A 17,916-nucleotide genomic window follows, 5' to 3' on the forward strand; every position below is an offset into this window, starting at 1 on the left:
AGTTTAGAAGGGTTGACTGTTGACACAAAAACACTTGAATAACCAGTTAACCGTGTGTTTGGCAATTTACACTTGAGAGAAACAAGAGCAATCAACAAGGACTCTTACGATTAACAAGATTAAGGAACAACTTTCTATTTAGCATTCTCTCATGTTGTAATTAAGATCACAGGGAGTGATTTTAATTTGTTCACTTAGAAGTAATCTTTATGCTTAGTGTGTTGAAGCTTGGGATGATTTTATCACATTACCAGGTATTTTGGATATACTATGACGTATTACAATCTAAAACAAAATATGAAATCAGATTACATACCTGAAACTCAAACCTAATAACTAACCGCTAAACCCTTGAATGTGGATTGTGGATGACCACCTCCAACAATCTATAAAGAAAGACAACTGGAAAGGCAATCAAATACGAAGACTGGAGTAAAGAATATAATACAAATGAAAGCCTCATCCTGTTGTTCATTGAGTGGGAGGAGCTCTGTAATATGCAGGCACTGTCGCAGGGAAGAACATCTGCCGTACTCCTTCCGCTTTTATGATCGGAAATATGATTCCAGACGCACCCTGCATCATTTTAATGGTATGCCAATTTTTAGATTTGAATTTCATTAAAATAAATAAATAAATAAATAGATAAATTTATTTTTCTGGCCACCCCAAGAGCATCATGTATTGAATCTAAGTAGCTGCCAGCTGGTGTAAGACTATGTTTATTGTCAACCCAACATTTACGTAAAAATATATTCTGTCATCCATATACACAATTCCAACTTATATATATATATATATATATATATATATATATATATATATATATATATATATATATATATATATATATATATATATAGTAGGTTATAACCCGTGGAAACCATGGTTCATATGTTTATAATTATTATATATAAAGAATATATATTAAATGTCAACAAAAAGTTGTAGCGTAATTTGGATTGACTCAAGTGTTGCAGCCCTAGGAAATGCCTTCAAGGATAGCGGAAAGAAGCTTGTAAGATTCCTAACACATGTTTTCCTAATTATACCCTTTGATATATTGTATTTGCAAATTAAATATAATTCTATACTTCAAAAATATCATAATGCATAAAAAGGTAATCTGACTACGGATAATGCATTGTAGCATAAGAATATTACCTGGTTACAATATGTTTTTGGATTTATTTAATAAAAAGGGAATTTTTTTTTTAATTTTCCAGAAAATAAGACATTTTTAAATTTTCAGTAAAAATAACAAATAAATATTTTATAGTATATGCAAATGGAATTAAAATAGCCATGTCATTGTTAAAAATGTATTTAGATTAATTTAAAGTTTCATTTCTTTCTATTACAACGATGTTTTTTTTAAAAGATGTCTTAATACTCTAAAATAGCAATGTACTTTCAAAGTACATTGCTATAATTCACAAAATTCTGGCTATTTGGTCATTTAAAAAATAAAGCAAAAAACAAAACAAATGCATGGGAATTTGGTATTCACTGCAAGAATAACATATCAACACACAAGTTTTTACAGGTCTAAAAGCAAAGAAATGGTTTTTAATCATAAGATGTTTTTGGATGGATTAAGAAGTGTGTATGCATAGAAGGCTAGAAGCTAATTTTCAAAAACATCCATAGCCACCAGGCTGCCCTTTTTCTTTTTACTTCAATTGTAAAAGGTGAGGTGTGTTAGGATCGAGACACGAACACGAAACTCTCACTCTCAGCTCACGAATTATAGAAAAACAAGAACACAAGGATTTAAGGTGGTTCAGTCTATTTCTGACCTACGTCCACACGAGGGTAACTAGGAGTTTTTATTTCTTCTTCTTTTTGTGTGTTATGAAACTACAGATACAATACAATCTTATATAGGATTGAATGGAGAAAAGGAAAGCCACAAAACATGGTCCTTAAGAACCGGGTGACCATTCCTTTTTCTTTTTTGACTAACTTTTCTGTGGACCACTTTGACGTGGATTCACACTCAACAATCTCCCACTTGAAGCCACGGAACAATCTTCACCTGTGCTTCAACTGTGCATCTGTATTTCTGTAAAACACTTTTGATCTTGACTCCATCCTAGTTACCCGGCCTTCTCTTCAATTATCCTGAAGGCCAGTTGAAGCTATGCAAAGCTTCAACTTCTCTAAGGTGACAACCTTAGTCAACATATCAGCTGGATTTTCAGTTCCTTTGATCTTATTCAACTTCAGAGTGCCATCATTAATTCTTTCTCTGATGAAGTGATATCTCAGCTGTATGTGCTTTGTCTTCGAATGGAAGACGGGATTCTTTGCAAGATGAATTGCACTTTGATTGTCACAGAATAGTTCAAAATTATCTTGTTCTTTGCCAAGTTCGATGAGAAAATTCTTCAACCATATAAGTTCTTTGCTTGCTTCAGCAACTGCCATATACTCTGCTTCTGTGGTTGAAAGGGCAACACTTTTCTGTAATTTGGACATCCAACTTACCGCAGTGCCTCCCACTGTAAAGACATACCCGGTAGTGCTTTTGTATGATTCTTTGCAACCACCAAGGTCTGCATCCGCAAAACCCTTCAGAATAACATCTTTCCCCTTAAAATGTAATGCCACTTTTGAAGTCCCCTTCAAATATCTTAGCAGCCATTTAACTGCTTCCCAATGTTCTCTCCCCGGATTGGACATAAACCGACTAACAACTCCCACTGCATGAGCAATATCTGGTCTCGTGCATACCATTGCATACATGAGGCTACCAACTGCAGATGCATATGGAACTTTAGCCATTTCTGCTTTGTCTTCATCTGATTTGGGTGATTGATTTTTAGAAAGCTTAAAGTGACTTCCCAAGGGTGTGCTTCTGATCTTGGCTTCTTTAAGGCTGAATTTCTCTAACACTTTCTCAATGTACTTCTCTTGAGAGAGTGTCAAAGAGCCATCTTCTTTGTTTCTGGAAATACTCATCCCGAGTATTTGGTTTGCAGCTCCCAAGTCTTTCATCTCGAATTCTTCAGACATATGTTTCTTCAACTTGTTGATCTCTGACATGTCTGAACCTGCAATCAACATATCGTCTACATAGAGTAGTAGAATGATATAAGAACCCTTAAACTTCTTGATGTAACAACAATGATCATTGTCACATCTCTTGTAACCAACTCTTCTCATGAAGTTATCAAACTTCAAATACCATTGTCTGGGTGCTTGTTTCAGACCATACAAACTCTTCTTCAATTTACACACCAAGTTTCCTTTGCCTTTAACCTGAAAACCCTCTGGTTGTGTCATGTAAATGTCTTCATCTAGATCACCGTGTAGAAAAGCTGTCTTGACATCTAGCTGCTCTAGATGCAAACCTTCTGCTGCTACAATACTGAGAACAAGTCTGATAGTGGTCATCTTCACTACTGGAGAGAATATTTCATTGAAATCGATTCCCTCTTTCTGTTGAAAGCCCTTGACTACTAATCTTGCTTTGTACCGTTTGGTACCATCATGTTCATCTTTGACCCTGAAAACCCATTTATTCTGAAGAGCCTTCTTCCCAACTGGAAGCTTTGTTAAGTGCCAGGTCTTGTTCTTCTCAAGCGACTTCATTTCATTTTTCATTGCTAGCTCCCACTGCAATGAATCTTTCAACCCTATAGCTTCAGAGTAACACTGGGGTTCACCGTTTTCTGTCAAAAGAATGTAGTTGACAGATGGTGAGTATTTGTTTGGTGGTTTGGTGACTCTGGAAGATCTTCTTAGTTGAACTTGAGGTGTGACTGGGGACTCTGGAGTTGGAGGACTGGTTTCTTCATCTTCAGAATCATTATTGGAATTATCCACTGAGCTCCCACTGTTAGTTGAATCATCCCCAGATTCAGGGATTTCGACTGGAGCTTCTTTCTTCTTTTCAACACCTTCAAACTCAACATACTCCTTCTGATCTTCTGGACTTTTGTTGTTTCTGTCTTTGTATAACTCGGCTTCGTTAAAGGTGACATTCTTGCTTCGGATTATCTTTCTGCTGTCACTATCCCAAAGCCTGTAACCCATTTCACCTGACCCATAACCAATGAATGTGCACTTCTTGGTCTTTGAATCAAGTTTATCCCTGTCACCATCTTTTAACAAACTGTAAGCAGTACAACCAAAGACTTTCAGGTGTTTGAGACTTACTTCCTTCCCTTGCCACATTTCTTCTAGTAATTTAAAATCCAAGGGAACACACGGTGAACGGTTGATCAAGTAGGCAGCAGTGTTAACTGCATCGGCCCAGAACGTCTTGGGTAAACCGGCATTCAACCTCATGCTTCTAGCCCTTTCATTTAGAGTTCTATTCATTCTTTCAGCAATACCATTCTGCTGAGGGGTTCCTGGGACCGTCTTGATCATCTTTATCCCTTGCTTGGCACAATAGTCAACAAACTCCTTGCTTATGTATTCACCACCATTATCCGACTTCAGGCATTTTACCTTCAAATCAGTTTCATTTTCAACAGCAGATTTCCATATCTTAAAAGTATCAAATACATCAGATTTATTTTTAAGAAAATAGACCCATACCTTGCGTGTTGAATCATCGATAAAGGTTACATAGTAGTTTTTGCCTCCTAGAGATGAAACTGGTGTTGGTCCAAATACATCCGAGTGAACAAGCTCCAACTTCTGAGCTTTCGGTGTCTTCCCCGTTTTTACAAAAGTAACCCGCTTTTGTTTCCCGAGAACACAAGATTCACAAAATTCAGTTTCGACTTTCTTCAAGTCTGGAAACTTTCCTTTCTGAGCCAACATCTTCAATCCCTTATCGCTCATGTGTCCGAGTCGTTGGTGCCATAAATTAGATGGACTCGGATTGGTGGTTACGGCATGAACACCATCACCAGGTATCTCTACCATGTATAGAGTGCCTTTCTTCTTTCCTTTGGCAATCACCAAGTTGCCTTTGATCACTTTCCATTGTCCACCCCCAAAGTGAACATCAAGTCCTTTATCATCCAATTTACCAACTGAAATCAACTTTCTCCTTAAGTTTGGGATAACCCTGACATCTTTCAATGTCCAGGTGGTTCCCATGGAGGTCTTCAAATCTACGTCTCCTATACCCGTAATATCAAGCACTTGATCATCGGCCAAACTAACTTTGCCAAAGTCACCTGTTTGTAGGTTCTTGACCATATCTGGGCATGAGACAGCATGGAAAGAAGCACCCGAATCCATAATCCAGGATTCCATTGAATTCTCAACACAACATATGAGAAAATCTCCCGATTCTTCAGAGGATACATTGTGTACTTCTTTCTTTTCAGCTTGTGGTTTTGGACATTGGTTTCTAAAGTGACCTTTTTCTTTGCAATTCCAACATTCAATATCTTTTCGGTTCTTGGACTGCCCCCTTTTTCTAGACTTTGATCTGCCTCGACTACGTCCTCTTTCGTTTCTTGTTCCTCTACTTTTTGTATGCAATAAAGAACTAGAACTAGAACTAGAAGTCTCACCATTGCTTCTCCGTCTGATATCTTCATTTACAATCAAGTCACGAATACTCTCGAAAGTGAGTTTAATAGTGCCGGATGCACTACTAACAGCTGTGACGGTGCCTGAACAACTATCGGGCAAAGATGATAAAAGGAGGAGCGCTTGTACTTCATCTTCAAACTTTATTGCAACTGAGGCTAAACGAGAGATAATCAAGTTAAACTCGTTTATGTGAGCGGTAACTGACATGCCTTCCTTCATTTTGGTGTTAACCAATTGTTTGATGAGGAACACTTTGTTGGAAGCGGACGGCTTCTCGTACATGTTGGACAAAGCCTTAAATACTCCATAAGTAGTTGTTTCATTAACAATGTTATACGCAACACTCTTTGCCAATGAAAGCCTAACTACACCCAAGGCTTGTCGATCCAACAACTTCCATTCTTCATCATACATGTCATCCGGTTGTTCGCCCAACATAGGCAAATGCAAACTTTTCTGATACAACATATCTTCAATTTGCATCTTCCAAAATCCATAATCGGTTCCATCAAACTTGTCAATTTTGATTTTACCATCTTCTGCCATTTTTGCAATTTTCTGAAAGAACAGGGACCTGTCTTGCAATTTTCTGAAACTTCAGGGACCTGTCTTGCAATTTTCTGGAACTTCAGGACCTGTCTTTGCAATTTTCTGAAACTTCAGGGACCAAATCTGAGCTTTTCAAATTCTGCTACAGTGACGCTACAGTGTCGCTACAGTGTCGTCTTCTCCGGCAGGTCTCCGGCGTACAATGTCGTCTTCTCCGGCAAGGCTCCGGCGCTACAGTGTCGTCTTCTCCGGCGAACTGGTTTTCCCGGTCACTATTCCGGCGAACCTTTGACCGGCGATTTGGACGTCTTCCGGTGGTCGAAAAATTCAGAAAAAAATATTTTCGGAGTCTTCGGAACGAGACCTTTCCAACGGTATACACCAAAATCGTTTTTGACGAAAACAAACTTCGACCAAAAAAAATTGAAAATCACCTTCTAGAGCTAAACCAACGCTCTGATACCACTTGTTAGGATCGAGACACGAACACGAAACTCTCACTCTCAGCTCACAAATTATAGAAAAACAAGAACACAAGGATTTAAGGTGGTTCAGTCTATTTCTGACCTACGTCCACACGAGGGTAACTAGGAGTTTTTATTTCTTCTTCTTTTTGTGTGTTATGAAACTACAGATACAATACAATCTTATATAGGATTGAATGGAGAAAAGGAAAGCCACAAAACATGGTCCTTAAGAACCGGGTGACCATTCCTTTTTCTTTTTTGACTAACTTTTCTGTGGACCACTTTGACGTGGATTCACACTCAACAAGGTGCTTGGGAAGTAGTGACCAAACCCAATTTTATCAACCAAAAACTTTGCAGAGTTCTATTTACTTTATGATATCTTTTTGTTTTTATTTGGTAGCTCTGTCATAACATTTGGTTCAAACAACTCTCTTGTAGATGTGATTTATAATCACTTGGATTCAAGTCATTATTTTATATTTCCATGGTTCCAATAAATGATTAATAGAATTCAAAAAAAAAAGTCTAAATAAGTTAGGACTTAATAGAAAGCCTCATGCCGCTGTTTTTTTCTTTTTTTAAGTCATTCATTTTAATGGTATGCCAATTTTTAGATTTGAATTTCATTAAAATAAATAAATAAATAAATAGATAAATTTATTTTTCTGGCCACCCCAAGAGCATCATGTATTGAATCTAAGTAGCTGCCAACTGGTGTAAGACTATGTTTATTGTCAACCCAACATTTACGTAAAAATATATTCTGTCATCCATATACACAATTCCAACTTATATATATATATATATATATATATATATATATATATATATATATATATATATATATATATATATATATGGAAAAGTTCAATAGAGAACCATTATTAATAAAGGAACCAAGTATATATATATATATATATATATATATATATATATATATATATATATATATATATATATATATAAAGCATATTGCATATTTCTTGAATTTTAAGAGGTACAACACCTACTACACTATATACAATCATGTTATGCTTATCATCCAATTATAATGTATTCGCTTCGGCCTTCAGGAACCAAATCTAAACACTAATTTCGGTTCTCATATTTCTTTCTAAACGCACATTTTCTCTTACTCAAATACTCAAAAACCCTAATCGGAGAGCCGTCGTCACTACACTCATCTCACCTAAGTTATCGCCCTCATTTCCCCAAGTAACTGTTATGATTATCTCTCTCTCTCTCTCTCTCTCTCTCTCTCTCCCTATTTTCCTGTCTCTTCAATTTCTTGTGAGAAGGCTACAATGGTATGACATGTATTTTCTTGGTAAACAATGATGGTTCGCTCTATATAGATGAATTGTACAAAATATTTACCCATTTGTACTTCTCTGAGGTTTGCGATTTTGCGTTTTGGAGGTGCTTTAATTTATAACAACAGGAGATATTCAAATAGATAAATCAAAGCATGTAAGATCTATGGCAACATATAGTAGAGGAAATTATATAATTTTGGCTGAACTGAAGAGAATTGAACAAGAAACTCACCTCATGGAGGTTTAACCTGTTATTTTTTTTTTATGTTTTCTTATAGTTTTCAAACGGAGAAATCTGAGCATGTAAGATTTTTTTTTTTTTTATGATTTCTTATGTTTTCTGATGTTTCATCTCCATTTCAGGTTTTGATATTTATGCTTAATTTGGACTGATGCTTCTATAACTTCATCAGCTTGTGTTCTTTCTGCACATAGAGAAACATGTTAGTATATCATCTTTATTCATAGGTAACTATGTTTCATTTGGATTAAGTTTTCCTCACTTGAAAAGAATGTTGTGTTGAACTGCACATACATAAAGATAGGTTTATTGTTATACAAATGTTTTAATAAATGGCTTAATGCTCTTTATATTAGTCGAAGAGCCTATTTGTTAACTTATATTATTTGTAAAACAATCATGAAGCATGGGCAAAAACGTCCATCCAAGGGAAGAAAATCCAACGTTAAGCGTAGTAAATGAAAGTCTTACCAATCTTGAATTGATGTGAAAACGTAAAATCATTCGAACCAACTAGGTTGCGTAAACAAATGTCATCCTTTAGAGTATTCAACAACAGTAGGAAATGGTATTACTTAATTAACCATTAATGGTGAAAGAAGTATATAGGAACCAGACTTATCGAGTATTACTTGAAATATTTCAAGGAGACATGATAATGTTCATGCTTTGAGCCTTTGAGCTAAGTCCCAAATGTATTTATGAGTCGTTGCAAGATGTCATGGACTCACTGAAGAGGTAAGTCCTAAATGACTTGAGGAACAATCTCACTCTATTGCTTAATGACATTTGTGAATGCGGAAACGGGATATAATTAACATACATATATGTTTGATTATTTCACTTATTATTGACTTTAGCTAAATTTGAAAATGTTGTTGGTTCAGATCATTAGTAATATTTGATACATGTCATTCACAACTAGAAAAATGCTCATATTTCATTTATTTTTATAGATTTTGTTTATCACGAATTACATCATCTAATTTCTTTTTCTCCCCTCGATATATATATATCAACTCTATTGTTATTGGTTGATAAACTCTATTCTTATTAGTTAATAGGCATGAAAAAGTTTACATAATCAAATGCAAGAACAACAGTTGAAGCCAAAAAATATGTCCGGAAAGCTTTCATTACTATAGTAATGCTCATAAATTTCTTGAAGTAGGGGGAAGGATTTGAACTCGCAAACTCTTTCAATGTAAAGGTGATGTAAATGTGCCACGTTTGTCATGAGTTGATGCACTTGCTGAATTCAATTTTGTTTGTCAACATCACAATTTTGACTAATCCTTCAAGTCAAATACCAATGCTAAATACCAAAATTAATGGATTTTGTTTGTAAGCATGACAATTTTGACTAATTCTTCAAGTCAAATACTAATGCTAAATACCAAAGTTAATGGATTTACTAATTTTAATTTGTTTTCTAAGATGAAAAGATACTGTGATTAAATATATTGGAAAAATTATTAATCTTGGCTAGAAGTATAAATTTTCATAACATTTTATATTTCTTTCGAAAAATCATTTAGAAATTAGATTGATTTGACCTTATTTATTTCTTTTATCTTTTTATATTATTATTTATTTAAAAAAATATTAATAAATATGTTAAAAAGTTTGAGCTACATATTTGAGTTCTTTAAATGGAAAAACCAAACCACCCTAATTCATATACAATGCCCCATTCATAACATAAATTAAGGAGTTGTTACATTTGACTTTGAATTTGAAATTTTCTTATTCACTTGTGCCATCTACTTATATAAAGACCAACGGACTGTGCAATCCCCTCATTTCGATTCACCATCACTCTTTTCCTTTGCTTCTCCCTCTCTTATTTGCTACTCTCACTTTCTCTCATCACATCACAACTGATGAACGAAAACTCTAGCCCTCTACACCCCATCACACTCTCAATCGCAAAAAAAAAAATAATAAATAAATAAATAAACTAATTGCCTCTAGAAACTAATTTCTGAATAGAAATTATCTGAACCCGTCGCTTAGCACGGGTAAACGGCTAGTGTGTGTGTGTATATATATATATATATATATATATATATATATATATATATATATATATATATATATATATATATAAGGAAAAATTCAATAGAGAACCATTATTCACAATATGAAAAATCTCGAACAGTTCAGATTCACATTGTGAATCTGAATTACTATTATGCACACTGTGAATCTGGGGAAGGTTCAAAAAAAAAAAAAACCTCGATTAGTGTAGATTCACACTGTGAATCTAAACTGTAAATATTTCAATTTTTAACATTCATAATGTGAAAAAGCTCCGATCAGTTCAGATTCACACTGTGAATCTGACTAATTATTATGCACACTGTGAATCTGAGGAGGTTCACAATGTGAATCTGAACAGGTTTATAATATGAATCTGAACAGGTTCACAATGTGAATCTGAACTGAAATATCGTTTTTTTTAACATAAATATGAATCTATGTTTAAAAAGTACAAAAAATATGAATTTTTATATATTGTAATTTTTTTCTATAAAAAATAGACCTTAACTTTTTTCATTAAAGAAAATGAATTGGATTTTTTTCGAAAAAAAAAAGTTCGTCTTTTATATATCATCATGGATCTCTATGGAAAGAGGACAAAAAATCGTGAACAACGGTATATTCGGTTTTTTTTGATAAAAAACATTGCCTAAAAAAAATTTTAAACGAAAAAAAGTGATGGATTTTTTTTGTAAAGGGTAGATTTTTTGGTATAATCCGGTGTGTGTTCGTCCAATGTAAAAATGTACATCTATTTCCTTGGCCGTTGATCGTTATGATTTCCGACGCTCACGATTGGTTCCTTGGTTAATTATGGTTCTCTATTGAACCTCACCATATATATATATATATTACCAACATTATTTCGATAAAACCACTATTATCTATGATCAATTTCCATTCTATTTAAATTTAGAACAACATTCTTTCATTCGGAAGACAAGCCTTAACCATTTTTATTTTTATTAATATATAAAATATGAAAAAGATAATAAGGCAACCGAGACTGCCATATGTCAAGTGGGAACAAGTCCACCCTTTCTTTTCTTTCTTCTTCTTCTTTAATATTTTCTTCTATGTTTTATTGATGAATTTGGTTATTGGTTGGCCCAAATAGCAATTTGAATAATTTAAGTGAAATTATAAGAGCATGCGGTATGGGTACCAACAACGGCGTTTTTGCCTATGTGGCATCTACATAACCCGCTTATAACACCATGAACACCATTTCCCCATTGGTGTTATGACATATCTCGTTTGCGTTATGACATTTTGCAACGGGGAAACAAACCAGTCAAATCCTTTTTCTTCCTCTCTTTCCCTTTCTCTCTCTACTTCTTAATATGTTTTAACATGTTATAACATGGGGAACACCATTTCCCGTTGGTGTTATGGATGAGGTGACATATGAATTGGGTGTTATAACGTGACCCATACCTAATGCTCTAAAAGAAAAAGAAGCAATACTGACCGAGATTAATCGGGCACCAATCCACATTCTTTTAGGGGAAGGAAAAGGTAATAATAAGCGACCAACACCGTAAATTGCCACAGCAAAGAAATGCACAACCAAACTCAAAGGCCGAGGATTCAAACCGGAGAGCAAAGATAAGGGTCCATTTGAAAAGACGCCTCCGAGGCACAAATACTCAAAACACGCTTCTCGCATTTCTTGCCTTGCTTCATCTCCTGATGCACAAAATACTTTATACAACGCTCCTGCTAATGTATTTATTGTTGATGCCACCGGCTGCAAAATTAACTTTTTTTTTTTAATACTCATTTCCAAGAAATCAAATCTCTTGTCAAAGCCCAAATGAATTGGAATCATTAAAAAAAATAATAATAAATTATATTTGAAGGATTTGGATGGAATTGAATTACATCCATTTTGGCAACCAAACATGCCTTCGAATTCCAATTTTTTTAGTATTTTTATTTTGCTTGTAAATCTGTCAAAGGAATTAGAATTTCTGTAGAGAACGGAATAAATCTCAATTCGCTATTTTCGTTTAGTTTGTAAAGATGTAAAAGGACGTATCATATCATATCATATAAATAATGATAAATGTAGAACTAACTCTTTATTAATTTCTTGTTAGTGAAGCTTATTTATTGCAATTTTTATGTAAAAATATGAATTATGCATAAATCTAGCCATCGTAACAAATTAGCAAACAAACATCAACGTGAAAACTTAAAAATTATTCAACTTTGACTAAAAGACCAAGATACCCTCACTCGTCCTTTTAATCATTAGGACTGTCCAGATAAAATTCTGTCGGATAAATGATATATTAAAAATAGAAATTGAGAAAATGACAACACACTTGTAGAACAAATAAATGAGGGCGAATTTGTATCAGATATGACTAAATGGGAAAGTATCTCTGTTAAGTAATTTTTATGCCTAATTGAGAAAAAAAAAACAATATTATTTAAGTGACTGACCTTACGCAGAGTGTAAAAGGACTCGAGATATTTGCAGAGAGTATAGGAGTCATGGAGATCATGTAGAGGCATGAGAAGATTGCGTAACACAACAATATCAGAAAGCGCTACAGTCATTCCTCCACCTGTCAAAGGATGCCGCATGTTGAATGCATCACCCATTAACAAAGCACCTGGGGTTGGGTGGGGGACAGCTGGCATACTTCTATTGGCCATTGTCCGCATGTTTCCTTTATCAATTGTTGCCACAAATGCATCTTTCATTTCCACAGGTATCTATACAACACACAATTAACTCATTCATCTTGTTTTGTTTTTGTTTTTGTTTTTTTTTTTAATGTTTGGAAATTTGAGGGTGTATTGGTACGTACCTGAGGTGCAACTACAGTCTTCAAATAGTTTGACAAATCACCATTTGAAATAGAGGGTATCTTTTGACCAGGTACATCAACCAGACATCGAATTTCAGTACTACTGATTCGGTAAAACAAAATGGGCGATGGGTCTGCTAAAACAACATGCCCATGGTTTTCGTATGGTAGTTCACACTTCTCCAAGATCAAACCAACAAAACATGAAGGCACATCCACCTGTTCAATACGTTTTTGTTTATATATGAATCAATAGTATAGTTGTTAGATATATCAGCAGCCTCACAAAATCAACCAACTAATGGCAATGGTACAAACTTGCAATTTCTTATTCCACTCAAAAAAAGGGTGAGACCTATTATGTCAATGGGAAAAAAACACATCAAAAAGTTTTCAATGAATAAGATGGGAGAGGGTCTCTTTCCTGTGTAAACAACATAAATGCCTCCTCATCCATATTATCTAAAATAGCCCTAAAAAGCAAGTCACAGAAGTTGTACTGTGTTTGACATACATTGGAGTAGAAATGATGTCAATGGGACAAAATTGCAATTTTTTGTCCCACTCAAAGTGATAAAAACAAGGTCTTATTGCCTAAAATAACCCTAGAAAGCTTGTCATTGAATTTGCTTAAGCCCCATTTGTTACCCAGGACAGAATAGCACAACACATGACATGTTGTACTATGTTTGACATGCATTGAACTGAGATTGAGACAAAAGTTGCAACAAGCTGTGAAAAAAGACGTGAATGCCTTCCCCATCATGTAAAATAGTTCTTTGTAACTAAACAATATTAAGTGGAAGGTTTATATAATATCATCACCTGAGGATTGCAAAGGGATCTCCGCAAATTTGAAAAACAGCCATCGCATACAATGGTTAAAGGTGCATACGCTTTCATCATTTCACTGTTTTTATTCTTGTACATCACGCCTTTGATTGTTCCATTGTCTTCAAGAAGAGATGAAACTGTTCCTTGTTTTAACTGAACACTAAGGACAAGGATTGGTAAAGATTAATCAAAGTGTGTCTAGATTCTAGAGAAGATGTTAGTCTAATGAGATGAATGATACTTGGGAAGCAATGAGGCTTTCTCCCTCATTTTCTGTATAAATCGACCATTATGAAAGCTTCTGCCTGCCACATCAGCATGAAACTTCTCCAATGGATAAGAGAGCCGAGTATTCTTTCCATCTTTGAAAAGAGCGTATCCGAATACTCTCTGAGCATCAATATCTTCCACACAATCTACACAAAAATATAACGGAAGATAAAGAATTATCCAAGGAAAAGTATTTAACAAAATAAACAAAGTAAAAAAATAAAAATAAAAAAACAGGACAGAAAACGCGAGTAGTAAACTGAAGCTCTAAAGTTGTGTTCGTAATAGAGGACAGGAATGGATAGATAAGGGTGTGTTTGATTGTGGAGAAGTTTTCCATGAAGATTTTAAAATGAAAATGAAAATTTCGAAAATGCGATTGGTTGATTAGTTTTCAAAAAATTTCCAAGAATATTAAAATTTTCTGGTTTTCAAATTATATGTAAATTAGGAAAGCGATTTTTACAGTTTTACAAAGTTTTCTAAATTTATAAGATGGAAAATGAAAACTTCACTGGTTTCAACCAAATGAGTTTTATAAAATTTTCATTGAAAATTGAAAATAAAAACTCAACCCTATTTTCTGAAAACGTTTTCTAGAAAATTGAAAAGAATTTTCTACAATTAAACGCTACCTAAGCTTCTCTAGGGCTATTTTTGATGTTAGGGTTGAGGACATTCACGTCTTTTCCTCAAACGAGAGATCGGGTAGAATAGAAAATGTGATCTTTTTGAGTGGGATAGAAAATTGTAATTTTTGTCCCATTAAAATTAGTCCTAGTCATAGGGATTAAACATGGTGATTTCCAAACCTTCCAACCCCAACTCCATCAGTTTGAGATAACCGCCTGGTTGTAGCAGTTCACCAACAATTCGATCAGGTTCTGTCAGGTCTCTTTCAATTACAAGTACCCTGCGCCCATCCTGAACTCCAAACCATTACAAAATAATTAGATCAAATAATGTATATATACATAATTAGATAAATTAATTAGCCCATCCCTGCTCTAATAGTTAATATTTGATTTACTATTGGTGTTGCCCTCCCTCCTTGAGGTTGAGGGTTCAAGTCCCGTTGTGGACATAAATGGATTTAAGGTGTAGTTTAGGAGTAGGTTAGATTTGCCGTTTCAAAAAAAAAAAAAAAAAGATTTACTATTCATACAATAAACAATTGCTTCCACCACGACAAAAAAGTACAGATTGATCAATTTTCTATATACAATTATGCGGAACGAGGGTGAGATATTAACTATTAGAAATGATTATGACTTCTACAATAACCAGAAAATACAAATTCCAAGGCTCATACGCATAAAGCTAATATCCCTGCAAAAACACCATCGATAGAATTATAATTAACAAAGTCAGCCCTAATTTCCACCTCAATGACTATAACTCATATATACTAATTTACATGTGTTTATTTGACTATTTATTCATAATAGATAGCTCAGACTGATCAAAGTTAGAAAGTATAGTAACGAATGTGATATTGCAACATTAAATTTCGAACTATATACAAGAATTTAATAAGCTCTGCCTCCAAAAGAATACAGTATTTGCACACAGCAATCGTGACAAAATAAGATCGAATTAATAATAAAAGAAACTATACCTTGCCGAGTGTATGAGCGAGAGCAGCTCCGGCAACTCCGGCGCCAACGATAATGATATCAGCATCATCAGCAGATGTGCATTCTCCGTTTATGCATATCGTTTTCGTCGTTACTGATGATGGTTTTCCGTTGCTATTTCCGTCACCGTCCGGAAGAACTTTCCGAACATTTTTCATAACGAAGAATGCGTATATTATCATGAATCCAACAACAGATGCGAAAATGGAACCGATAACTAATTGATCGACCATTTCTCCGACCAGTGTCGCCACCGAGCCAGACGACAGCAATAACTACTCGCTCGTAGATATACTCTTCCTGTATTGATTCGCTGGATCTCGGTGGAAATGAGAAAAAAACGTTAATATATAGCCCTCTCATTCACTCACAATGCTAATGCCGTGTACTTTCATGGTCTTTCTAAAAAAAATATGTTAAATATTTGACCAAACTTTGGTGCGTTCGGTTTCTTGAATATTTTCCAAAGAAAAGAAATTTGTTAAATAATCTAATTTTCAGTTTTTCTTAAAAACAACTATAATTTGTAAGGATTTTATGCATATTTTGAGAAAAAATTTGATAGTTATAAAGTTTTTTTTAAATTTTTTTTAGAATAAAAAAGTTTCGGTTATTTAATATATTGCCATAATTAACAAAAAAAACATTATTTTTATTTTAACAGAAAATGACAGATTATCGTGTAAAATTAAACAATCGAGTCTTTTCTATTAAAAAAAATTAAGACTTCATCAAAAAATTTCCTAAAATAATATGACTTTTTTGCATAAAACATTAATTTGTAATGCATTTAATTGGTAAAAATAAAATAAAATTTTATTTTTTTTAGCATTTCAGATTATAATATTTTACTAGGTGATAGGTTCGTGCACAAGCTCAAAACTTTTGATCTAATTCTACCACATGTATATACATAATCAATAAATTGTATATGATTATACGTTGTTTAAGTCATCTTTAGGTTTATTAATTTTATAAAAGGTATCAAAGCAACCTACGTGATAGATTTGCGTAAACATGAGTATGGGGATATTAATCTAAGAAATAGGAACATAACATTTTTCACACCACTGAACATATTTTCGTACCACTTGAACATTTTTTTGTACAATGGACAACCTTTGGCAAAAACTTCATAACTTTCTTCACGTAAATCCAAAAGACTATTCTTGTTTTCAATTGGAAACTACGCATCTATAGCTTTCCAAACATATAAGATACATGATTTTGTGACTTCTGGATTAGGGGTGTTCATCGATTTAAATCCAATAGATTTTGATGGAACAAATTCAATCCAATCATTTATTGGATGTTGGATTTTGTCAACCGATCTTATCTAATTAGTTATATATGCAACTGATATGATCCAATTGGATATTGGATTTGATCTTTTTTTAGAACGACTTACACACGCAATAATACTCTACTCCTAAATCTACACACTTCGTCTACAGTGGGACTAGAACCTCAACTCGTGATACTGCTAGGGCAAAGGATATTTGTAACACTCGATTTATTGTACATTTTGGTTTAGCCCCTTTGGGGGTGTATTGTTTGCAGAATTGGTCCCTAGGGGGCTGAATTGCCAACTTCAGGATAGTTGGGGTACGCTAGGCATACTCCGTGTATGCCGGGCGTACTAGCAAGGTTCTGGTCGCGGGCATTGCCCACGTATGCTGGGCGTACGTGGGGTTACGCTGGGCGTAATACGGCCAACTTGAAACCCTAATTTTTAGGGTTTAACCCCTATATAAGCTCATTAAGTCCTATGAGCTTGGCCTCTTACCAGCCTCCATATCTCCTAAACCCTAAATTTTGATCCTTAGCCATCATTTTGTGTCTTTGAGCTCTTGAGAAGAAAAATTGGTGTTTTATTACTCATTTTAAAGGGATAGAAGAAGATTGAAGGTTCATTGCTTGGTGTGAAGCTTTAGAGATCCAGAATCATCATTCCTTTTGCAAGTTATTTGAGGTATAAAGATCTTATCTTAATAACCCTTTATATGGATCTTCTTTTGGACTTGTTTATGGCCATTTTAGTTCCTTTTGGTTGGTCATTATGAGCTAGGGTCGTTTCATAAGCCTAACATGGTAGATCTGGGCATTTTGTGGTCCCCTTCTCCATAAAAATGCAAGCTTGGAGGTGTTTAGGGACTCATGCATGTGTTAAGACCCTTTGTTAAGTTATTTTGAGCTTTAGAGCCCCATTAAGCCATGTATGCATGTAAA

General features: G+C 34.4%; 1 protein-coding gene across 2 annotated transcripts; it reads right to left on the reverse strand.

Annotated features, from left to right (window-relative positions):
- Positions 1-355: 355 nt before the first annotated feature.
- Positions 356-15,996, reverse strand: LOC145136423 (squalene monooxygenase SE1-like). Of its 2 annotated transcripts, XM_079070544.1 has the most exons (8): positions 15,669-15,996; positions 14,863-14,974; positions 14,022-14,196; positions 13,772-13,940; positions 12,947-13,165; positions 12,576-12,851; positions 11,596-11,874; positions 356-576 (listed from the first exon to the last, which is right to left on the reverse strand). In XM_079070544.1, exons 1-8 carry the CDS (start codon positions 15,918-15,920, stop codon positions 472-474), a joined length of 1,587 nt encoding a protein of 528 aa, XP_078926670.1. In that variant the 5' UTR covers positions 15,921-15,996; the 3' UTR covers positions 356-471. The 2 variants fall into 2 exon arrangements, with proteins under 2 accessions (XP_078926670.1, XP_078926669.1); XM_079070543.1 differs by lacking the exon at positions 356-576 and having other exon boundaries at positions 11,245-11,874.
- Between the last annotated feature and the right edge of the window lie 1,920 nt (positions 15,997-17,916).

This window comes from Lactuca virosa, chromosome 9, assembly GCF_052849685.1.
Source record: "Lactuca virosa cultivar CGN04683 chromosome 9, Lactuca_virosa_CGN04683_v6, whole genome shotgun sequence".
Lineage (NCBI taxonomy): Eukaryota > Viridiplantae > Streptophyta > Magnoliopsida > Asterales > Asteraceae > Lactuca > Lactuca virosa.